Here is a 25,633-nt window from a genome sequence, read left to right as displayed (position 1 = left end):
CGGTTCCTGGGATCCAGCCCCATGCGCTCCCTGCTCCCTTTCCCTATCCCCTGCTCATGCTCTCTTGCAATCCCTCTCTCAAATAAATAAAATCTTTAAAAAAAAAAAAAAGTTTAAGAGATTAATTATTAAAAGGCACTGACAAAATTTTTTAAATCAATCACTACAGTAACACTGAACTAATGTATGAATTTCATCATTCTATAGTTCTAAACATCCTTCCCCTCTCTACAGGCATGGAGAAACATACACAAAAAAATTAACAAAAATCACACACACAAACACAAAACACCTTTGCCTCCCTTCTCCAAATCAGGCATAAATGAGAAGCATTTTCCCTTTATCCTTTAAATACTCCAGGAGTGAACCCTACCTAAGATAGTTGCAAAACTGAAATGTATGAAGAATGCAGTTTAAAACAGTCAATAGTTAACATCATAAAGGCAATAGCTCATCTGATTAACATTCTCTTTTTCCACTTTGTAAATCTGGTTACTTTAAGATATCCTAAAATTCTTTGCTATTACAGTAAATGTAAAAAGAATACTTCCCTTTATGAAGTTCCAAGTTCAAGGATATATATTCAATGTATCCTTATAAGAAGATGACAGACAAAAATAACCAATCTCAATTAATTACTTGCCCATTACCAAGAAAGGACACTAGGTCAACAGAAAATTTTAGGATCATGATTGTACACACAGGCCTACATGAGCAGATACACAGAACAACCCCCTTTCATCATCCCAAAAGTGAAACTAAGGGGGCACCTGGGTGGCTAAGTCAGTTAAGAGGCAGCCTTCAGCTCAGGTCATGATCCCAGGGTCCTGGACTGAGCCCCTGCTGAGGCAGCCTGCTTCTCCCTCTCCCTGCAGCTCCCCCTGCCTGTGTTCTCAGTGTCAAATAAACAAAATCTTTAAAAAAAAAAAAAGGGGAGGGGGTAAGTAAATGGATATGGGGGGGTAAACACACTCAGAATTTAAAGAAAAAATCCAAACAACAAAGGTAGGCCATTATATCTAATAAATCTTTCATTTACAAGAAAGCTAGCTTACCTGCAAGAGTTGTCTACATTTATTGTATTTTTCTGTTTTGTCAGCAATTTCTTTGGTCATTTCACAGACTTGTCCCTTTGTTACCATGTCAGAATCTGTCTCAACTATTACAAGGCAGAAAATATTATTATTAAAACTTATTTTGCCCCTTATTATTATCTTCCTGTTCAGAATGACTTAAAGGTAAGTATACCGTGAAATAAATGGAATACTAAAGGAGAGAAATATTTGAGAACATCTATTCATACACTAAAGAAAGAAAGATAATATAAACTCTACATGAGAATTTTTGTATGTTTAGCCAGAAACAAGTTCATATTCAATAATGAAAAGGATCATTATTTTTTTTAATTCACTAAAAACAGTTCTTAAATGGCACACTTGTTCTTTCCTTATAACTTAATAGATAGGGTAAGTAGAAAGCCACACTCTCTGAAAAAACACTTTAAATCATTTTTCTAGTCCTTCATTACTATTCACTTCATTACTATTCAAGTCTTTATTAAGTAAATAATTTACACAACACCACTCTAGATGCTACAGAGTTTGTACAGAAATGGGAAGTCAGGATCTTATTCTACAGTGGCTGAATATAATTAAATATTTAATAGCATGGGAAGTTTACAATACATTTAAAAAGTCTAAAACAGCAATTATGCCAACACTATAGAAGGAAATGTATTTTTATATACTCTAGTGCGACTTTCATTATTGTCAAATCTTTAACCTAAGGTGGAAAAAAAAAAAAATCAGGCTAAATGAAAACCTAGAGTTAATTCAAATTTTTCATGTTGTTTATACATTCACTGTGTCTTTCTAATCTGTTCTCTAAGTTAATAAACTAATAATAATTTAATTTTTCCAACAGGTATGCTAACCAGAAAGTACCCTAATGATCCAAAGAAGTTTAAAAAAAAAAAAAAAGGTAGTAGTAGTAGCAGTAGTAAAAGAAAAATAAAACCATCAACGGGGGATTTATTCCCCCCCCCAGAACCGTATAATTAAAGTTCCATAAAAATTCCATAGATTTAGTGGGCTATTAATTAAAAATTCAATCATTGGTTTTTGTCCTATAGCCTAACTGTTGCTATAAGCATATAAGCTTATAAACTGTAGTTCATTTAATACTTCTGAATATTCTCAGAAAGATAAATACTAGGTTCACACATTTTGTATATTTCACATGCATGACTTTCTTACTTTTAGACCCCTACTTTATCATTGCTTAATCCTCTCACTAACAAGAATTTTTAGGAACTCCCTTAAATTCATATACCCAGAGCAAGGCAGTATAAATAAGTATCAATACTTGTCAAGGCAGGACACTACATAAAAGGTCTGAAAAATTTTTACCTGCAGAAGGTGGTGGCTTTACATCTATAGGAGAGGCAGTAGTAGCTGGGTCTGTGTTTATTGAGGCATCATTCACTTTTTGCTGACTCCCAATTTTCTTTGTTAAGACACTGTTGCTATTGGCCTATGCAAAATATTAACAATAAATTATTACAGGAGTTATATTTCCTTCCAACAGTAATTGCCATAAAGAAATCCTGAGAAGTCCACAAAGCCGGTATTGTCATGAAGGCCAACAAAAACCAAAGGTAACACACATCATTTTACTAACTGACCTAAATGTTACAAAAGAGAAAAACTTTTGGTTTTCCTTGTCAAATCATCAAAACACTACCAAAAAAAAGACACAGAAATCTCCTAGGCCACCTACTACAAAGTCGTAATATACTTAACAGGCCCCAAACCCAAACCCACACATGTGGGTCAAACTCAAAAGTATAGTATTTTTTCACAAAAGCCTTTATAGTTTGCTACATGCATTTCTGTGAAAATATCTGTACTGGGCACCTGGGTGGCTCAGCTGTTTAAGTACCTGACTTCATCTCAGGTCATGATCCCGGAGTGCTGGGACTGAGCCCCATGCTGGGCTCCATACTTAGAGGGGAGTCTGCTTCTCCCTCTGCACCCCCCACCCCACTCATGATCTCTCTCTAATAAATAAATAAAATCTTTATTTTCAACCTGAGCTGAAAACAGACGCTTAACCAACTGAGCCTCCCAGGCGCCCCTAAATAAAATTTGGGGGGAAAAATCATTTGTACCATATAGAACACAAATAAAACAGTGTCTACAATAAATTTTGTTTGCAAAGAGAACCTCGTATCAACTACAAGTTTTAAATATGTTTCTCCACTTCCAGCATTCCATTACATAGCAAACCTTATATTAGGTACAATTTAAGGACCCACATTAAAACACGCATCAGAACAGAAATAATTTCTTTTTCATTAAATCTGCTTACCCACTCTCAAATGGAATATAAAACAACTAGCTAACATTAACTCTTCCTAATCTAGTGATTATGAATAGGATGGAAGAACCCAACAATGAAAACTGAGAAAATATCTATTACCCTGGGGATAACCAATGGTGAACCACACTGAGGACAAGCATCACTGTTGTAAGGAGCGATCCAATACATATGCAGTTTTTAAGTAAAGACATTTATCAAGAATTCAGAGGGAAATGGTCAAGTAAAAAGGATCTCCCTCCTGTTTTCTTTTGCCTGCTGCTGCCCTTGCTTCCTTTGTTGGTTTTCCAGCAAATAAAAACTCCAGATCAAAAAAAATATGTATCATTACAATATTAGACCAAAGACTTCAAATCAGACCAAGGACTTCAAATCAGCAGAGATAAATTACATTCAAAAGATTGATATTTAGAGTATTATAAATCTGGGGGTACCTGACTGGCTCAGTTAAAAAAGAGTGTATGACTCTTGATCTCAAGGTCATGAATTAGAGCCTCATGAGGGGTACAGAGATTACTTACATAAATAAAACTTTAGAGTATTATAAATTTGATTTGTAAACAAAAATAGTGATAAAGGAAATATTAGATATACATTCAACTGTCCTTACTGATTGGTCTGAAAGTTTGTTTATTTGTTTTTGGAGCCTCTGGCATTCCTTGAATTTTTCTTTATAATGATCTGCTGCCATCTGAAGACGAAGTTTCAAATCTTCAACTTCTCTTCTCAGTTCATGTTCCAGTGTATCAGTCTTTTCCTATGACAAAAATACACACACACTTCCGCTTAAAAAAAAAAAAGTTAAAAATCTCCTATCTCATAATGTAAAAGTAAATCCCAAGTTCATTTTCGCTTTTTTCTTTCTGGCTTTTAATTTTTATTTGTTCTAGAGTTTTGGCAACAGAGCTACATTAGCTCCTAATAAATCTAGCTTTATATTCTTAGGACTAAGGCTCATTAAAAAATTAGAGAAGAACAATCTACCTCCAGAGGAGTAAGTATTACCCCATTAAATAACCATAATACCACTTTATGAAGCTGATAAATAAGAAATTCCAAACAAAGCAATATATAACTGACATCAGGAAGTTTAACAATAGAGCAGCTCTTACTAACCATTAGGCATTAGCCTACGTAAGTTTTTCTTAAAGTTACGTTAATTTCCACTGAAGAAGTTATAATGACTAAATGAAATGGACAGAAATTTAAATTTCTGTGATAAGGAATCTGACCTATTATGACATAGCTATTAAGCTTGTAGTGAGTTTTTGATCAAATGAATAATCAAAATTAACCCACTTTTACCTGGTCTTTCTTCACAGAGTTCAGTTTAAGTTCTGCCACTGCATCAGCTAACTGCTTTTTTACTTTCTCATTTTCCAAGCGTGCAGCATGCAGATCTGCCATTGTTTTATCTCGCACATTTACAGCATCACTAAGTTCTTTAGCCAGAAAGACAACTTCTTGCCGAGTTGCCTGAACCTGCTCCTCTGCTTTACGAAGTTGCTCCTTTAAAGAAAAGGTATCCTCCTGAAGAAAAGTAGATAAATATATTTACAATAAAACCATTAAATTAAAAACAGAAGCAGAAACCATTTTTAATATTTCAACACATTCAAAATTTTAAATTGTTTTTTTTTAAGATTTTATTTATTTATTTGACAGAGAGAGAGAGATCACAAGCAGGCAGGCAGAGAGAAGGGAAGCAGGCTCCCCACCGAGCGGAGAGCCCAACGTGGGGCTCAATCCCAGGACCCTGAGATCATGACCTGACCCGAAGGCAGAAGCTTACCCCACTGAGCCACCCAGGCGCCCTAAATACTGTTTTCTATTCATGACTTTGATGAAGCACTTAAACCTATAAAAAAACTTAAGACTCTGTGTTACAGTCTCCATTTAACCACCCAATGCACTCAGTATCTCTACCACATTAAACACACGTAAACTGAAGTTCAGAAGTTAAGCAATGTGCCCTGTATTTAAAAGCCCTGGCTTAAACGGAAATACATATGAAAGTTCCTGTCCCCAAAACTCTCTAAGAGCTGGAACTACTGACCCTCGTTTTTTATGATTACCAATAAAAATAATTTCAGAAAGTTCTCTGTAATTCCAAAAATTCTGGTTAAAAGAAGTCTCCTATTAACTAACCTAAAACATACCCAATGTTAACATTAATATACCATCACATATCATTATGAAAACAGTACAGATTTAGAATTTCATTCTAAAAACAAAATACTGATATGCAAGTAACAAAGATAAGGTACTGGGAAAATGAAAAGCAATTAGCCCCTCTTAACAAACCTAAAAGTATCTTTAAAAAGTTAAAATTGAGGGGCACCTGGGTGGCTCAGTGCCTTCAGCTCATGTCATGATCCCAGGGTCCTGGGATCAAGCCCTGCATCAGGCTCTCTGCTCCGCAGGGAGCCTGCTTCCTCCTCTCTCTCTGCATGCCTCTCTGTCTACTTGTGATCTCTCTCTGCCAAATAAATAAATAAAATAGTAAAAAAAAAAAAAAAAGTTAAAATTGATTAAAAAAAAAAAAAAGGAGGGGCGCCTATGTGGCTCAGTCAGTTAAGCATCTGCCTTTGGCTCAGGTCATGATCCCAGGATCCTGGGATCGAGCCCCATGTTGGGCTCCCTGCTCAGCAGGGTGTCTGCTTCTCTCTCTCACATAAATAAAATTTTTAAGAAAGAAAGAAAAGAAAAAAAAAGGGAAAGAAAAAGAAAAAGTTAAAATTGCCATTTAATATTAGGACCCCAACAAATCCAGTTTATTCAACTTTCCTATTGTTATCTATGTACTAAAAATAACAAACTCAGAAAAAGTACAACCCATTCTTGGGTTTTTAAATTGTTAGCTCCTGGGCACCTGGCTGGCTTAGTTGGTGGAGCACATGGCTCTTGATTCTCAGGGTAGTGAGACCAAGCCCTATGTTGGGCATGGAGCCTACTTAAAAAATAAATAAATAAAAATAAACTGTTAGCTCCTTAGAAGGAAATAAATGACTATGTAATGCTGAAGTGGAGGAAATCTTTGCAGATATAGTATTAATAGATCTAACTATGTAAACATCATCAGTTTCTCTGTCAAAAGGGAAGATAACAAAAAACCAGAGGAAATTGTTTGGAATATATTTTTTAAACAGTTCTTTTTTTTTTTTTTTTTTAAAGATTTATTTATTTATTTATTTGACAGAGATCACAAATAGGCAGAGAGAGAGAAGGAAGCAGGCTCCCTGCTGAGCAGATATTTGACAGACAGAGATCACAAATAGGCAGAGAGGCAGGCAGAGAGAGAGAAGGAAGCAGACTCCCTGCTGAGCAGAGAGCCCCATGTGGGGCTCGATCCCAGGACCCTGAGATCATGACCTGAGCCGAAGGCAGAGGCTTTAACCCACTGAGCCACCCAGGCGCCCCTGGAATATATTTTTTAAAAAGGTACAGTAATACTCTGATATAAATATATTTTCTAATCAGTAAGGAAAAAACTCTCCAAACCTTAAAAAGAAAAACCCAAAACTGGGGAATGGCATGACTGTGAAAATTTTTTTTTTTTAAAGAAATGGCCATTATGCCATATGCATATAGAAATATATTCAACTCATCAACAAAGAAGTTAAAATAAATACCATTTTATTTCAACTGACAAAGATTCAAAAACCAGATTACTCCAATATTTGGATGACTTTAGGGAAATTAACATTTATAAACAAGTGGACTATGTACCTGGTAAGCAGTATAAAGTTTCTCATCAGATTTTTGCAACATGCACAACCTTTAAAAAGCACATTAACTTTTGGTCTAGCAACTTTATTTTCATGAGTTTCTAAGAAAATTATTTAGCTTTACAGGAATGCAGTACAATTATTAAAATGAAAAATTATTAAAAATAGAAAATACATAATACAAGAATTTATTATAAATTCTGCAATATATCCTTTATACAATGAAGGTCTCTGCTCCCATTACAAACAGAAGTATATACAATGCTGGGGTATTTTTCTGAAAAGCAATTTAAAAATAACTATGAAATTTATTCTGGTATGTACATGTGCCTACATAACTGTACAAGGAGGTTTACTGCAGCACGCTTATAAAAGCTAAGGACTACACACAACTAAAAACAACTACATACTACATGGCTATAAATAAGGGATACTACGCAGCTGTTAGTTAACGAGGAAGATCTATATGGGTTCTCATACCCATACAGAATGTCCAGACACTCTATAAAATTTTTTTTAAAAGGTTTTATTCTGTTTTTATAAAAATATAAATTCTCTATGTACCTTCATAGATTTCTAGGAAAATTAAAAATTCTATAAGACATATATGGGAAAGAATAAAGGTTACTTTTACTTTGTACCCTTATATATTATTTGAATTATGTTGTAACCATGACCTTGTACTGCTTTAAAAAACAATTTTTTTTGCATTTTAATGATTAATGGGGCTCCTGGCTGATTCAGTTGGTAGAGCATTTGACTCTTGGGGTCGTGAGTTGAACCCTGTTGGGCAGAGAATTTAAAAAAAAAGAAGTTTTAACAATTAAAGAGTCAATTTTCCCAGGTATTTCTATACCTGTGATTTTCCTTACAGAGGTTTTACATAGAAAAAAGATGCCTAAAGAAAATTTTAGCATCTTAATAAATAAATCAAATATATGTTTTACCTCTGTGTTTGCAATGTGCTATATTAAAGACAGGGTGTTAATCATTAATTCTAAATGTGATGCAAAACTGATGTTTTAGGTGTTATAGTAATTATATCCGAGTATATTTAACAGTAAACTACCGCAAATGATGTAATACTCATTCACAAGAGTTAAGAAATAAGTCAAGGTAAAACTGCCCAATGTAGTATTACCCAGCCATTTAAAAAAAAAAAAATGTTCGAAGAGCTCCATGAACTGATGGAGTAATTTTTTTCAGTTTATATTGTTCAATTTTTAAAAAGGTGCAAAAAGTATATATATAGCATGGCAGCTTTTTCCCTTTTTTGAGAAAGAAGGGAATATGGAGGGATGGGGTAATTGGGTGATATAATGAGCACTGGGTATTATATAAAGACTGAAAACGCATATACCTCTGAAACCAATAATACATTATAATCAATTTAAATGAATTTAAATAAAAAATGTTTAAAAATTGAAAAAGAAAAAGAAGAAAGAAGGGAATAGAAAAGAGTGCCTGCACATGCACATTTTTTTTTTTGAAGATATTTATTTGACAGAGAGATCACAAGTAGGCAGAGAGAGGGGGAAGCAGGCTCCCTGCTGAGCAGAGAGCCTGAGGCAGGGCTTGATCCCAGGACCCTGAGATCATGACCTGAACTGAAGGCAGAGGGTTTAACCCACTGAGCCACCCAGGCGCCTTTGCACATGTTTATTTTTGCGGAAAGAAACAGTATAAACTGGAAACTAATGAAAATGTTTACATATAGGTATAACAAAGGGTTTTTTTTTTAGGACAGAGACAGTGAATTTTATTTTAAGTATTTCCATTTTTGAATGATGCAATTATTTAACAATCAAAACACAAAATTCAATCAAAAGGTTAAGAGAATAAAAACTAATCTCAGAATTAAATACTAACAAAAATGTAGACTGTGTAAAAATTTATTACCCATTAATGTTAAAAAGTTTATTCAATTAACTTTGAACACAGTACTATGTACATCCTTACTGAAATAAATTCTTAGAAAAAGGATTGGGAAGAACTTAATTTAGTAGACACACTGTTGGGAATGGCATTGGTGTAACATTTCTGAAACTACTGGTGTATATAACAGGGTAAAATATATGAATATATATATAATGCTGTTTTGGAAACAAAGGCTCTCACACTGAAAGAAGAGATAAATATGGAATGGAGGAAGGTAAGGAAGAACCCTAAAATACTGGATTTGAATTGAAGAAAACTAGATAAAGACTTTAAATGTCTGTCCAGTGGAAGTACAAAGAAGCAATGACCCCTAGTAGCAACAGGATCCAGTATAAAAATATTGAAATTCTATCTGGTTTCAAAATACCATTCCCCACTGAAAAAAACCAGGGCTCCTTAGAGAAATAAATGCGTACCAGGTAGTAGTAGTACCAGGTATGGGACAGAACCTGAAACTTAATATACAGTTGTTTCACAAAGCCAAGAAGTATTCAAAACATTTACGAAAAAGACAGAGGGGCTGGGCGCCTGGGTGGCTCAGTGGGTTAAGCCTCTGCCTTCAACTCAAGTCATGATCTAGGGTCCAAGGATAGAGCCCCACATCGGGCTCTCTGCTCAGCAGGGAGCCTGTTTGCCCCCCCCCCCCGCCTGCCTCTCTGCCTACTTGTGATCTCTGTGTCAAATAAATAAATAAAATCTTTAAAAAAAAAAAAAAAAGAGGGGTGGGTGTGTGGCTCAGTCGGTTAAGTGCCCAATTCTTGGTTTGGCTCAGGTCATGGTGTCAGGGTCCTAAGATCAAGCCCCACATCAGGCCCTGTGCTCAACATGGAGTGTGTTTGAGATTCTCTCCCTCTTCCTCTGCTGCTCCCCCTCCTAGTACATGTACACGATCTAAAGCAAATAAATAAAATCTTGAATTTAAGAAAAAAAAAAAAAGGTCTGGAAGAGCTCCCCCCAGCTAAGTATGGGACAATTTGGGTATGAAACAGAGTAATAATGATGCTGTATGATATACTGAACAAAAAAGAATCCCCAAGTCCACAGTAATATGAAAAAAAGAGAGAGGACAGCAAAACCTCATTATAAAAGGATACCTACTAATAAATGTAGAAGAAATGATACAATTTTTTAAACCACCATTTTGTAATCATTAATAATAATTGATAAAGGTGAGGATCATCAAGGATAAAAAGTCACTGGGTGAAAGGCTACTGGGAACAGGATATTCACATGATCTTGAATTGTATCCTTGAATCCTTGAATATGTATCCTACATATTATTCAATACAAAGAGGGGAAAAAAGCACCAATATGATGGTTTCAGGCAAACATAACTTTAAACAAATGATTAAACCTAACATCAAGAACGAAACTAACATTATATGTCTTTTGATAACACTGCAACAGAATGTACAAAACATCTATGCCTTTTCTTGCCAAAAAAGGTTTCACCTGAATCCAGCCATGAAGAAATGATAAATAAATCTGGAGCACAGACCATTTTCTCAGACAAGTCTGAATTCTTCAAAAATACCAAGTATCATAAAAAAAAAAACAAAAGGTACAGAGAAGCTATTCTAGATTAGAGCAGACCAAGAACACAGTAATTGGGTGATCTTTATTTCCCCTGGGCCAAGAAATTTTAAAGGTTATACAGAAATATATTTGGGACAATTTAAATGTACTAAAACCACATACAGGAATGAAATATTATCTTATGAATGTTAAATTTCTCAGGTATGTTAATGGTTTGATGGTTATACAGAATAATGTACATGCTGATAGGGAGACATGCTAATGTATTTAGGGTGTAATGTTGAATGCCTCCAGATTTGCACTTCTTCAAAAGAAAGGCTTGGGGAAAGGAAAGATTAAAAATAAAAACCACTAGGTTGCATACATTTAACAGACACATGTTTTACACTCTTCAGATACACACTGCAAAAATACTTACCTTACTTGAGGTTGTAAGCAAGAAAGCCCTTTGCAGATTTTCCTTTTCAGCCAAACAGAACTGCAGCCTGCCAATCTCTTCTTTGAAATGAGTAATCATGCTTTCTTTGTTCCCATCTAAATTCTTTAAAGTCTGAACCTCTGACACAAGCTTGGTATTTTCTATATCCGTATTCTTCAGATGTACCTGTAACAGTGCTTGAGATGTCAAGAATACTCTAACTCCATAACCTAAGTTACTCAAATTTCAAACTACCATTGTTTATCTCTAACCCAAAAATGATCAAGGAACCAGAAGACTTACTAGACCAGGAGTCAGGAGACCCAAGTTACATTAAATGACTAGCTAATTAAACAGAAACAAAACACAGTCTTTCTAAGTATTTTTTTTCAAAGAGGTTATATCTAAGGTCTTAAAATATTACCTGATCTCTAAAGTCTTCTCCTCTCATTTAATAAATTTAAGTTCTCTTTAAAAATACAAACCAATTTGGTTGTTCTTTTGGAGGAACAAATTATGTTATAGGTATATTCAGATATAAAGGCATGGAGAGATTCTGGAAAACCGAAGGGATACATTGAAGAACAACATCTTAAGCAATATTTTTATTTTGAGAAGTATTGTCATGTACTTCCTATGTCCCTAAAAATACATTTGATTAACCCCACTATATTAATTTTCCCAGGAACTTAGGCAGCACTTGCTAATTTGCTCATAACAGATGCACAAATCAAATTCCATAATTGAAATTATAAAGAGTACCGATATCTAGTTTCCACCATAAAGAGTATTTTGCTTTGGTTAAGAGTAACAGAGAGAAATAAATTAACATACTACTTGCACTTGACCTCAATGTATGAATGCTGAAACACTAATTCCTGTTCACAAGGACAGAATATAACTCCAGATTCTCTGAGGTGTCACCAGCCAAGTCCTTTACAGCATCACTTTAAAAACACTATCTAATTTTAATAATCATCAGCTCAAGAAAGTGTTTTATCCATTACTCTAAATTCTGACAGGACAGGGATGGATCATATGCTCTACGAGGGGCTAGAAAAGAAAGATATAAGCAGTCTCTCTGATTATATATATAAACAATCTGTAAGGGAAAGCCTGTTTTGGAGATTAACAATTTAATATGAGGTCTTATCATATTCAGTAAGTACAGTCTCCTTGCCATTTAAAAAAAAAAAAAAAAGGGAAAGAAAGAAAGGAAAAGGAAAAAAAACCCCACAAAACAAAAATCTCTAAGGAAGTTTTAGTCCCATTTTGGGGATACACACATACAAATGAAATACTGTTTAGAGCACTGGGAAGTTGAAGGAAAATATATTCAAATGGAAATTTCAATGTCAATATGATCCCAACTGATAATGCTTATAGAAAACTGGAGATATTTTCACACCATAGAAGAATAAATCCCCAAGACACCTCATTCTCTCCCTTCCTTCCTTGCTGCCCACTCTTTATTATAAAGGACTGGTCATTCAGGTGTAAAGCAAAAACACAAAAAATCTGCAGAAAGTGGAAAAAAAACAAGGCATAAGGAATAATTTAGAGCAGTAAATTTACCCTAAAATGTGCCTGCCAACCCTCTACAAAACACAAGAAGTCCGATTCTCATAACAGAAAGAAAAGAAAGGCAGGATGGAAAGATGAAATCCTTAGACATAGGCCTCTCTCTTTCCAAAATAATTCATCCTTGTATCATTCATTACACCTCTCTAGCATCATTGGTTTAACCTAGGACCTTCCTAAACCCTTTCCAATACTAACTAGAATGCCTTTAGAATTAATTTTATTATTGAATTGAAAAGACTGAAGACACAGACATTCTATCTTATTATCTCCCACTATGCTAACAAAAAGCAACATGGAAAGCAACTATCCATGGAAAGAAATAATGCTCAGGTCTTTTCCTGACAACAAAACTGAAATATTCTCACTGAAATTCATTGTTAACATTGAGTAAAAAATTATGAGAGATGCCAATTTTCATTTAGTTAAAAAAATGCTTTATAACTTTAAAAAGCTGCATCTAGGGTAATTTGCAAAAACACTGTACAAATTGTAATCCAATTCCATCAATTTCTCTAGATATCTCTATTATTTCCCTTTTTCACAAAATCTTGTTCAAAAATCAAACATTATTTTGGGGCATATTTTCTTAAAGGGTCAAATCATAAATCATCCATCCACCAAAGCGGGACACCTGGGTGGCTCAGTCAGTTAAGTGTCTGCCTTTGGCTCAGGTCATGATCCCAGGGTCCTAGGATTGAGTCCCACATGGGGCTCCTTGCTCAGAGGGGAGCCTGCTTCTCCCTCTGCTTGCTACTCCATCACTATTTTTCTTTGTTTTGGGAGTGACACACACACACACACACACCTTGGGGATAAGCTATTCAAGAAATAAAATGGGGGGGGCGCTTGGGTGGTTCAGTGGGTTAAACCTCTGCCTTCGGCTCAGGTCATGATCTCAGGGTCCTGAGATCGAGTCCCACATCGGGCTCTCTGCTCAGCAGGGAGCCTGCTTTCCCCTCTCTCTCTGCCTGCTGCTCTGCCTACTTGTGATCTTTCTCTGTCAAATAAATAAATAAATAAAAATTTTTTAAAAATAAAATAAAATGGGTATAACCTGTGACATACAAAATGCCCCCATCCATGCTCTCTGCTCTCAGGTGCATGGTGGATTCAGTATTTTATTTTTATCTTCTAAAAAAAAATCCCACCACCACCAAAAATAAAAAGGAAAAAAACAACCGGCAATGTAAATCATATTCTAGTTTCTACATGCAAACTGGAACTATCAAATACTGAATATTTAAACAGTTGTATGCTTTTAACTTTCATCAAATATATACCACAATACTGTGTGTCTCCCTTTTCTATTATCATCAAATGACTGAATCTACCCAAATAATACTGACTTAACTCAGAATGTTCTTGAAATTCCTCATCTGGAACTGCCTTCACGACTGCTATAAGCCACTTAAGATAAACACATCTCAATTTACATCTACAGCATTACAGGTTATTAAGCTAACCATCCTATTTCAGAATCATTTAAAAAAGAAAAATTTCAAAAAGGTGAAGATTTGTTAACAGAGAGAATTTTCTTTAAAACGACATTCTCTGAAGATTATTCTAAAAGTCAAACTCTAAAGCATGATCATCACTGAAATTAATATTCTAAGATGTTCTTAAAAGGGGAAAACAATAGGTTTTATAAATTCTGATAAACAGGCAGGTATCCTGTTACTATTAAACTTCACTGACTTATTATGTATTACCTGCTAAGTAAAATACAAGCAAATTTCCTGAAAATGTTTAGGGACTATACACTATAGGGTAGGGTTTTTGTTGTTGTTGTTTTCTTTTTCTTTTTACAATGGGGTAGTTTTAAAACAGGTCCCCAAATCCCTTGATACTTCTCTCCATAAGAAGTGAAGCCCAGGGTGCCTGGGTGGCTCAGTGGGTTAAGCCGCTGCCTTCGGCTCAGGTCATGATCTCAGGGTCCTGGGATCGAGTCCCGCATCAGGCTCTCTGCTCAGCAGGAAGCCTGCTTCCCTCTCTCTCTGCCTACTTGTGATCTCTCTCTGTCAAATAAATAAATAAAATCTTAAAAAAAAGAAGTGAAGCCCAGGGTACCTGGGTGGCTCAGAGGGTTAAGCCTCTGCCTTCAGCTCGGGTCATGATCCCAGGGTCTTGGGATCAAGCCCCACATCGGGCTCTCTGCTCAACAGGGAGCCTGCTTCCTCCTCTTTCTCTGCCTGCCTCTCTTGCCTACCTGTGATCTCTTTCTGTCAAATAAATAAATAAAAGCTTAAAAAAAAAAAAAGTGAAGCCCAACTCCCTTCTGTTTAAGTACTGGCTGGACCCAAGTGACTAGCTTCTAATGAATAAGATAAAGCAGGACTAATCTACAACTTTAGTAACTAGGTCATAAAGTACACTAGGACTTCCTCCCTCCAAGGGAAAGCGGCATCCTTGTTGCGAAAACATTCAGGCGACCACTGAAGAGGCCACACAGTAGCCCACATAGCAAGAGACTGAAGGGCATCCTGCCACAAAGTCATTTATGTGAGCCATCTTGACAGCAGATCCTCCAGTTCCAATCAAGCCTGTAGCTGACTGGGGCCCTTGCCAACATCCTAAATGCAACTGACCAAGACACCCTGAGCCAGAACCATGCAACTAAGCTGCTCCCCAATTCCCGACCACTAAATTTCACGGTAATCTGTTACACAGCAATAGATAACAAAGAGAAATGAAGAAAGAATAAACTACCTTATAAAGTTCCTTCTCATCCTTCTCTGTCTTCAACTGACACTCCAGTTGTTCTCTTTCATATTGTGCCTTCCTGAGTTTATCCTTCAAACTGAGTTAAAGTAACATTAATATAGACAAAAAATTTTCATTAAAGCATTTTTGAAATATGTAAGCATTTTTCAAAACCATCAGAAATACCTGTCTAATTCAGTTTCTTTTTCAATTGCCTTATGTGTCACTGACACAATATCTTCCTCAAGCTGGAGAACTTTGGATGCAGCATCATTGTATCTCTTCTTAAACTCTTCATTTTCCGTTTTTAAACTTTGTGATACTTCAACAAGACCCTAAGAAACAACAACAATTTCTAAGAAACAATCTCTAAAGCAGATTTGCATATCCTTAAGAAATCTATGTATTCTCAAATTGTTAATCCCACATTTGTCCCCTCTAAAACTTATAAACTAAGATTAAAAACTAAACCTTAAACTGAAACATACATCCAATTTTTCATATAGCAAATCAAACAACTACTATTTTCTTTTACAGACTTCTCATACACCCTGTTTGTTGATTTCATGAACTTCTCCACCAGAGGGCAGGCAACAAAAATGAGAGAAAAAAATTTTTAATTCGTCACTTTCATTTTTGACATCTTGTTTCTCAGTGCTACTCTAGTGACAAGTCAGGTTTCATATGATACCAGCACAGATAACGCATTGTCAAAAAAACAACAAAAAAATCCTTCTTCTAGTACAGATCATTAAGTACCACCAATAATTATACAAAGCACGAAGATATGCATCTGAAACAATGTTCATAATGATCCTGTCACTGTGACTCAGAGGCCTGAATAAACATTCAAAGAAACTAAAATGAATATAAAAGTAGTAAATGCAATAAAAAAGTATTCCTATTTAAAATAGAATATTCTACTTTCAACGATTTAAAAGTTTTAAAAATATTAACACACCAAGACAATTAAGTAACATACAAGAACTTGGTCAAGCTCCTTTCTAAACCCATTTTATGATACGTAAAATGAACATAATAAAGCTTTTTCTTCCTAGTTTATAAAATCATGAGAATCAAATGTAACAGTGTACATGGAGATACTTTGTTATAGAAAACTATACATCAAAGGAACTGATAAATTAAGACAAACTGTTGTTAAAAAATGATTTTAAAACTTCCCACTTATGAAAGTACCACCCACCTAAACAACAGAAGCTAAAGGAAATCATCATTCTTACAATTTAAAAATCTAACAAATGTTATACAGTATTTATAAGCCACCTGAATTTTCATAAAGTAACTCAGCCAAATTTTTTACTTACAGGTGAAATATCACTTTAAATATATTACTAGAATATGAAAATTGCTATGTTACATCTACACTTCATTAAAAATCCCATCACAATAAGGGTCAGATACACTCTCTTGGTTTTATTTTTGCTCAAAGCAAATGTTTCCTTACTAAATTTGCAACATTAAAGACTGTTATACAAAACTAAATGCTTTTCTGATTCCAGTGAAAATGCCCCAGAAAAAAATAGTACTTCCTCTGCTATAAACTGTTGTCAATATCCAATGACTCTTGCAAATGTGACACATTTTTGTCTTGGTGATTTATAAAGATAGCCAGAGAGGTTTCTAAATAGTTTTTTTAATTTTGTATTGTTATTTTTACCACATGCACTTTTGGCACTGCAAAGAGGCTACAGATTTATTTCTTCCTACAACAAAGACTAGATTGCTTACAGGTAAAAACTAGTTTCTAAATCTGTAATTAATGAAGTTCTGTAACAGGTAAACAGTATTCTAAAAAATGTATGGGGCCATAACTAGGGAAGACTCATAAGTAACTAAATGCAAAATATGAACTTACTGCTTTATCGATGAGCCAGTTAACTCTACAGTGAGTCACTAATTGTAATATAACCTGACGGTCTTATCTTTGCCCGGCACCCATAAAAGCACCTAATATTTTCTCCACATCCACACCTATTTTCTAATGGCATGAAAATGCTAGAAATTATTCTTCAGGCCTCTAGTTCTCATGTTTGAGTGAAGCATAGCATCTCAATTTGTTTAAGTCTTTCTTAGAATGAAAATCACATTAAACTCTGTAGTGTACATACGAACAACTAAAAATCCTGCTTTCTTTTAAAAAGTTCTTAAAAAGTATAAAATTTAGAACACAATCATTGAAAAACACTTGAAATTTGAGATAAATATTCATTTGGTCAATATTTGCAAATCTTGCCCAAAAACATAGTAATTCTAATATTAAAGTAAAACTTGACTACATTAAGCTGCTACATTGTACATCAAGTTAAAAACAATTACAAAAATGGAGGCAAAAGGAGATCAAGAGATCTGGGCATTTCAAAATCATGTAGTGAACTTCTTCCCTCCTCTCAGGTTGAAGAATCCCTACCATGAGCCACTATTAGCAATTCCTTCAAGTCGTAACTCTCAAATATGAATCACCAGAGGAAAAAAAATAAGCCACTTATCTGAGTGGCTAAACACGCACTTTAAATATACCTAAAGTAACAGAACACACTTATTCTCAAAATAATTCTCAAAATAAGACAAAACTGTGATTACAAATGAATACATTTGAAAAAAAAAACACATAGTATTATGGACAACCATTTAGAAAAGATTATGGTATTCTGGAATCGAATGCATACAGTGGTAAATTTTAGTAAATTAGTACTTGAATACTCTAAACAGCAAATTACTGACAAAAGAATTATGTCATTTGTGGAAACTGTGAGATTTTTAAGATTTTATTTTAGAGAGACAAAGAGCATGAGCAAGTGGGGGGGGGGCGGAGGAAGAGCAAGAATCACAGAGTCCACGCTAAACTGAGAGATCGAGCTCACCACTCTGAGATCATGACGTGAGCCAAAATCAAGAGTCAGACACTTAACTGACTGAGCAGGGAGCCTGTTCTTCCTCTCCCTCTGCCCTTTTTCTACCCCCTGGCTCACGCTCAACTCTCTTTCAAATAAATTAAATCTTTAAAAAAAAAAAAAAAATTAAAGACTCTTAAGTTATCTCTACCCTCAACATGGGACTTGAATTCACAACCCTGAGATCAAGAGCTGCATGCTCCACTGCCTGAGTCAGTCAGGCATCCCAGTTGTGTGATTTTTTTTTTTTTAGTTAATTGTGGATGGTAACATCTTATCACATATTTGATTTACAAATATTTTCTCCCTTCTGGAATTCACTTTTCATTTTGTTGATGGTTTCCTTTGTTGTGCAGAAGCTTTATACTCTGATACAGTCTACTTGTTTATTTCTTGCTTTTGGTGTTAAATCCAAGAAAATGGTTAAGACCAATGTCAAAGCGCTTATCCCCTAGCAGTTTCATGGTTTCGAGTCTTAAGTCTTTAATTCATTTTGAGTTGATTTCTGTGTATGGTGTAAGACAGTGGGTCAGTTTCATTCTTTTACAAGTGGCTGTCCAGTTTTCCTAAGACTGTTCACTGAAGGGACTGTTTTTCCCCACTGTATGTTCTCGGCTCTTTTGTCATGAATTAGTTGACCAAGTATGCATGGGTTTATTTCTGGTTTTACTCTGTTCCATGGAGAGATTATGAACTAGTTTAAACTATATATTTTAGAAACAAAGTATTATGAATTTCCTGAAACTATTACTTAGCAAATCAGGTATAAAATGAAAATCGGCCTTAAAGAAATTTATTGATATGTATATCTAAGTTATAATGATCACTCCTACAATATTAAAGTCTCTGTGGGGTGCATGGGTGGCTCAGACACTCAAGCACCCGACTTTTTATTTCAGCTCAAGTCATATCTCAGGATTATGAGGTGAGCCCCTCACTGGGCTCTGTGCCAGGGGGCATGGAGCCTGCTTAAGATTCTCTCTCCCTCTGCGCCTCCCTGCTCCCACTCTAAAAAATGAATAAATATTAAAATTCTAAAGAAATAAAATCTGGCCTTTGTGTCTTTTTTACTCAATGATAATCAGTAAGAAAGAGTTCTGGAAATTCAATGATATCATAGCTTCAAAACTGGTTTTTGGCAACTCCACGTGTTAGAGGAGATACACACATGCACACGCACACATATATATGCACCCGAGGCAATTCCATGTATTAAGCAGATTGTCTTAAACTACCTCTGTCCAAAACTGGATATCCAATACAGTGATAAATACAGCTTTACAGAAGAGAAGCCAAAAACAAAGACAGCAGAAGAGATCTGCACTAGCCAGAGCCACCATAATGAGAGATCTTTCAAGTTGTTCTTTCCTGTACCTGTGATAACTCCAAATGGCTGGTATCTCAAGGTACACTACCCAGTTTATGAAACTTAAGAATGAAAACAGTATGAATAAATACAACAGTGTACAACATGCTCCTTATATTGTTTAAGCAATACTATTTAAGTATTCTCAAGTATAATTTAGTTTAGAAATAGTTTGAGAAACACCTGAGTGGCTCAGTTGGTTAAGCATGTGCCTTCAGCTCAGCTCATGATCCCAGGATCCTGGGATCCAGCCCTATGTCGGGCACGCCACTCATCAGGGACTCTGCTTCTCCCTCTCCCTCTGCCTAACCCCCCGCCCCAGCTCATGTTCTCTCTCATTCACTCTCAAATAAAAAAAATCATAAAAAAAACCAACCCCCCCCAAAAAAAACTTGAAGTACATCTTTTATTAACAACATTCAAGTTAAGAATACAATTTTTTTTTAAGGATTTTATTTCTTAAAGAAAGGTGCACACACAGGCAGAGGGAGAAGGAGAAGCCACCCAGGCACCCAAGAATACTATTTTATGGGAAAAAACTATAATAGTTTAGGCTCCAAAAAATTATACACTAAACTATAAAACAAGGTGACAGTTCATTTTGGTCCTATTTGAAAAACAAGACTCAGTATCACTGGTTCCCTGACCCTCAGTTTTTAATCTTCTAATTTTCAAATACATATCCTGCACTCCAAAACAGAAACAAGAATACAATGGATATACCTAAAACCTGCTAATTGTACGTCTGAAAAATGTAGTTAGGGCTTAAAAAAAAAAAAGACTAACCAATACACAGGAGTATCATTTGACAATAAAATGAATAAAGTACTGATGCATATTTTACCACAGATGAGCCCTGGAAACATTATGCTAAGTGAAAGAAGGTCACAAAGGCCACACATGATTCCATTTGTACACAATGCCCAAAATATATAAATCCACAGAGCTGGAAATTTAGCTTAGTGGTTGCCTGGGACCGAGGGGGAAGGAAATGCAGAATGACCACTAACAGGTACAGGTACAGGTTTCTTCTGGACTGATGACTATGTCCTAAAATTAGGTTATGATAATGGATGCACAATTCTGTAAATATTAATAAGAACTACTAAATCGTGTATTGTAAAGTGTTGGACATTAGGATATGTAAATGATAAATTAACCCCAATATAGCTGTTTTTTAAAAAGATCAATTAGATTAAGTTCACATCTTTAGTGACAGGCAGAGTGTCATTAAGAGCACTGAGGAGCCAGACTACCTACATCTACCACTTCAACTGTTCGACCACAGGCAGGTTAAATAACCTCTCTGTACTATGTCTGTAAAATGTGTATTTAACAATGCCTACTTTATAGAATTAAATGAGTTAACATATGTAAGTACTCAGAACAGCGCCTGGCTTACATTAAGTATTAAACAGGTTATTTTTATGAATCAGCCTTTTATAACAGAGAAAACAAACACAAAGCTAAACTAAAAATGAATGTAAAAATTATCCTTAACACAAGATTTACTTTTTTAAATCTAGGGTATACATGAATAATGGAACATACACAGCACATTAAAATACAGGCAAAAGAAAATATATAATTTATACTTCTTAATTTACAGATGTTATCTGGTTTCAGTTTTAATCTACTTTGTAATCCTATTTTATTCCTTTAAGCAGCCAATTACACAACATAACCTAGAATATACTTAAGCATAACACTTAAAACCAATCCGTTTCTGATAACCGGAACACATCCAATTCTTTTAATTTTCAAAATAGGAATGTTCTCTCTATTGGCATTTCATAATACAAAGTCAGTATTTATAAAAGATCAGAGATTTTATTTATAAACATTTAATTATTATAAACATTTAACTTAGTATTTGTCAAGTAATGAATGGTAACAAGCTCATCTTATTTTATAAAACAGGAAAACGCAATTTCTTCTATCAGGAAGAAACTGAAGGTTGCCACAGACATTCCTAGTAAACTGTCCATTCTAAAATTTTAAGTGAAATTATAGGTGATACATCATAACAGTTCCTCAGATATTCAGCAGTATATATACCCAGTACCTCAAAGAGATGACATTTAGAATTACTACACTGAAATTGTTTTTTTAGAATTCACACTATGGAAGAGATTTAAAACAAGTGCCAAGAAATGTCATGGATTTCGTAAACCACCCAACTAAGAGAAGGGAGCTTTCTAGCTGCCCAGAAGAAGACTGATTTGGAAGGCGAAAAAATGAAAATTTTAAAAAAGAAAATTAAAAAAAAAAAAAAGTGCCCCATGGCTAGTAACAAAAAGAACTATTTCTCCTAGCAAGCACATTATTTTATCCCCAGAAATAAGGAGGCAACTGGGGCACCTGGGTGGTTCAGTGGATTAAAGCCTCTGCCTTCTGCTCAGATCATGATCTCAGAGTTCTGGGATCGCGCCCCACATCAGGGCTCTCTGCTCAGCAGGGAGCCTGCTTCCCCCTCTCTCTGCCTGCCTCTCTGCCAACTTGTAATCTCTCTCTGTGTCAAATAAACAAATAAAATCTTTAAAAAAAATTTGTTTTTAAATTAAAAAAAAAAAAGAAGTAAGAAGGCAACTGCCAACATATAACTAAGATTTTTTTTTTAACATAAGTATCACTTCTAGGATCTGAGAAAAATGGTACGAATTTCATATTTTAGTTCTTTGACTCTCTAGTTCATCATTATGAAAACTAGTAAAATAATATTTACTTACATTTAGTGAGAATCTATTACAGAGGAAACATCAATCTAGGTTTTTTAAAGATTTTACTTACTTGAGAGAGAACATGCATATGCTGGGGGTGGGGGGCTAGGGACGGGTAAAGAGAGAAGGACAAGCAAACTCCATGCTGAGTGTGGAGCCCAACATGGGGCTCGTTCCCAAGAGTATGACCTGAGCTGAAATAAAGAGTCTGACACTCAACCGACTGAGCCACACAGGCACCCCAAGTCTTTTTTCACATCACCATTTTCACAGCATAGAATAGCATTTTAAAAGCCACTTCCACATACTTCATCTTCCCAGAGTATAAACCCAACACAAAAATAACAGAATCGAAGAAGTCCCCTCTAAGATTAGTGTCTGTCATCAAGATTTATGAGTTGCCATAAAAACTTCTGCTGTATACCTCCTCCGGGTACAACAGCCACAATCTCCTATAAATTTTGATTCACTAATCCCCTCACCTCAATCTACTACTTTCTCAACCTAAGTATGTCAGAATTAGCTCTCTTCATTATGGTCTTATAGTGCTTAACCCTTGTCACCTGGACAGCAGAGAATACCTGAGACTTTAAATCTCAGCTAATAACTCGACTGGACCAGATGCATGGCCTGGTGTACATGAGTAATTTCACACAATTGAAGGCCTTCTATTCTTCTAGTGATCCATTCTTCCCTTGGATTTCAAGGTGATCAGAGTTAAAACCTCAAAGGCCACATTTCAGGGTATTCTTATCTTATTAAGCTAAGGAAGTACATGCTATAACGAGGCCATTTTCATGAGTACTGTCTTCTATTTCACCTCCACCCCTCCAACTTGTAACAGAGTGAAAGAAAAAAGACTGGCATTCCAAATTCAGGTACAAATGAGATAAAAGCATAAAGAATAGAGAGAACAGCATAGTAACTACACAAAACAGCCAAGGGGTTTCAACAACTGAATAAACCATTTATTTGAAGGTCCTAACAATCAAGGTAGGCACATATACTATACTTTAATATTTGGTATGCCTGCCTAAACTGCACGATACTCCCCCAGTAGGATTCTAAGTGTTCCCCCAAAGAGGAAAATGGGGAAGTAACTGCATCTTTTAAACTAAAAAGGCTAATGGTAATACAAACAGTGTTACAGATGTTTATAAGGAGAAATTCACAATTCTACACACTGCTTCATATTATGTTTACCATCTCAGGCAAAAGAGCACTCTTCAAAATGACAAGAGAAAATCTTTCCAGAATTTAAGCCCTATTTATGTATCATCTCTGGTCAGGCATGCAATTTACAACCACTCTGCTAGAGTATAAAAATTAGTGAAAATCACTGCACTACTGGTTCAAGTAACAAGTAACTGCTCTAGGCCTTGTTGGACAAAATGGAACACACCTATCCTTAGAAAACAACAGGTTAATTCTGTAAAAAGACCTAAGAATATCCAACAAGTTATAAATCAGATTATGAAACGTATTATCATATGTCAAAACAAATTACTCTTCTTGGGAATATAAGTCAATGACTAGGTGACTGCTTTATTTTTTTTTTAACTGTTTTCATCTACTAAGTTAAATCCATTTGTATCTCTAATGAAACTACATGGTTTAAGACGTATACTTTATGTGTTCTTTCAGGATAATTTATAGCATTTCTCACATCATGGAGTTCAAAATTTTGTCTAATACTACATCTTATCATCTTATTTCACTGAATTCTGTCTTGAAAGGTAATTTTAACTACTTTGTCCTACTTTCCCCTTATTCAGTATTTATCACTCCTATTTAGATTTCCAAACCCTCTCCCAAAATCAATTACTCTAGAATTAGATGGAAAGCATATAGCAACAGTTGTCAGGAACCACCTCATCGAGCCTGGTACCAAAAATTCTAAAAGTAATTTTAACTATTCAGAACATAAAAAGCAGTTACAGCAGAAAACTGATAGGAACTAATCCATCCTTCTGTAAGTATGTATCTAAATGCCATTTTTTAAGAACAGTTTTTACTTGCTTTAATTGGTTCAGTTCTTGGAAAAGTGGGTTTCAGACAATATACTATCAATCCCAATAAGTTACATGAAACACAACTAACCTTTTGCTCTGCCTGCAGTTGGTCACATCTTTCTTTCTCATGGTTAAGTTCTCTTTCCAATCTTCCAACTTGTTCTCGAAGTTGTGTTGTCTCTTTTTCCAGAACAGCAATTAACTTTAACAGTTCTTCTTTTTCTTTCATGGTTTTCTCAATCTTCAACTATAAAACAATAAATTCAAATTGATTTTTCTATAATCCTAAAATATTATTCAATTTTCCATTTCAAAAATAGTGAAGAAATTCATAAAAAGAACCTGTACATATAATCTACTTTATAAATCATATATGTAAATAAAAATTTATGAATCATAAATTTAAACCTTGTGGTCGGGCAAAAAATAACATTAAAGAAGGTACAAAATCAGGTGCACCTGGGTGTGTCCATCTGTTAACCATCTGCCTTTGACTTGGGTCATGATCCCAGGAACCTGGGATCAAGCCCGACATCCAGTTACCTACTCAGTGGAGTCTGCTTTCCCCTTTCACATAGACCCTCCGCCAAACTTGTGTGCCCAAGCGCTCGCTCTCTCTCAAATAAAATCTTTAAAAATAAAAGAAAGTATAAATTCAGTAAACTTTACCATGAAGTTGCTTGCTAATCAATTTCAAATAAGTAGCAAAAACAAGGCATATTGTTTCATAACTGACTTAATTCTGGATTTTTCTTAAATAATAATCAAGATATGAGATATCTTTGATTTTGAAGAACTTCCTTATATGTTAAATAAGGCCTTCATCTATGGCGTTACTCTTAAAAGTTTTGGTATTAAGTAGTATCAGTTGCTATATTTATAATGGATTCTATTTGGCTAAATTAAAACAAAGTAACTGCGGGGCGCCTGGGTGGCTCAGTGGGTTAAGCCGCTGCCTTCGGCTGAGGTCATGATCTCAGGGTCCTGGGATCGAGTCCCGCATCGGGCTCTCTGCTCAGCAGGGAACCTGCTTCCCTCTCTCCCTCTCTCTCTGCCTGCCTCTCTGTCTACTGTGATCTCTCTCTGTCAAATAAATAAATAAAATCTTTAAAAATTAAAAAAACAACAACAACAACAAAGTAACTGCGAATTTTAGGACAAAAATGCAGGCTGTAACAATTAACAATGTAACTGATTCTAATGGGAACACTAATAGTAACTCAATTCAGGAAAACCTATACGCCAGGATTCTAAAATATTACTCATTAAAGTACTACTAAATATAGTAGTACTAAAATAGTAGTAAATAAAATGGTTAGCATTTCTTAGCTTTACATTTAG

At 35.1% G+C, this 25,633-nt stretch overlaps 1 protein-coding gene across 4 annotated transcripts in view; it reads right to left on the bottom strand.

Moving 5' to 3' along the window:
* Positions 1-25,633, bottom strand: part of TAX1BP1 (Tax1 binding protein 1) — a 79,563-nt gene that overhangs the window by 29,319 nt on the left and 24,611 nt on the right. For all 4 annotated transcript variants that reach the window (XM_080818604.1, XM_080818606.1, XM_080818605.1 and 1 more), the window contains 8 exons: positions 24,381-24,539; positions 15,469-15,617; positions 15,289-15,379; positions 10,999-11,184; positions 4,684-4,908; positions 3,989-4,135; positions 2,409-2,532; positions 1,056-1,159 (listed from right to left, as the gene is read on the bottom strand). In XM_080818604.1, coding sequence (XP_080674730.1) covers positions 1,056-1,159; positions 2,409-2,532; positions 3,989-4,135; positions 4,684-4,908; positions 10,999-11,184; positions 15,289-15,379; positions 15,469-15,617; positions 24,381-24,539 — 1,185 coding nt within the window. The remainder of the gene's footprint in view (positions 1-1,055; positions 1,160-2,408; positions 2,533-3,988; positions 4,136-4,683; positions 4,909-10,998; positions 11,185-15,288; positions 15,380-15,468; positions 15,618-24,380; positions 24,540-25,633) is intronic.

Source organism: Martes martes (assembly GCF_963455335.1).
Source record: "Martes martes genome assembly, chromosome: 11".
NCBI classification, from domain to species: Eukaryota; Metazoa; Chordata; class Mammalia; order Carnivora; family Mustelidae; genus Martes; species Martes martes.
This window is presented reverse-complemented; position numbering and strand designations above follow the sequence as displayed.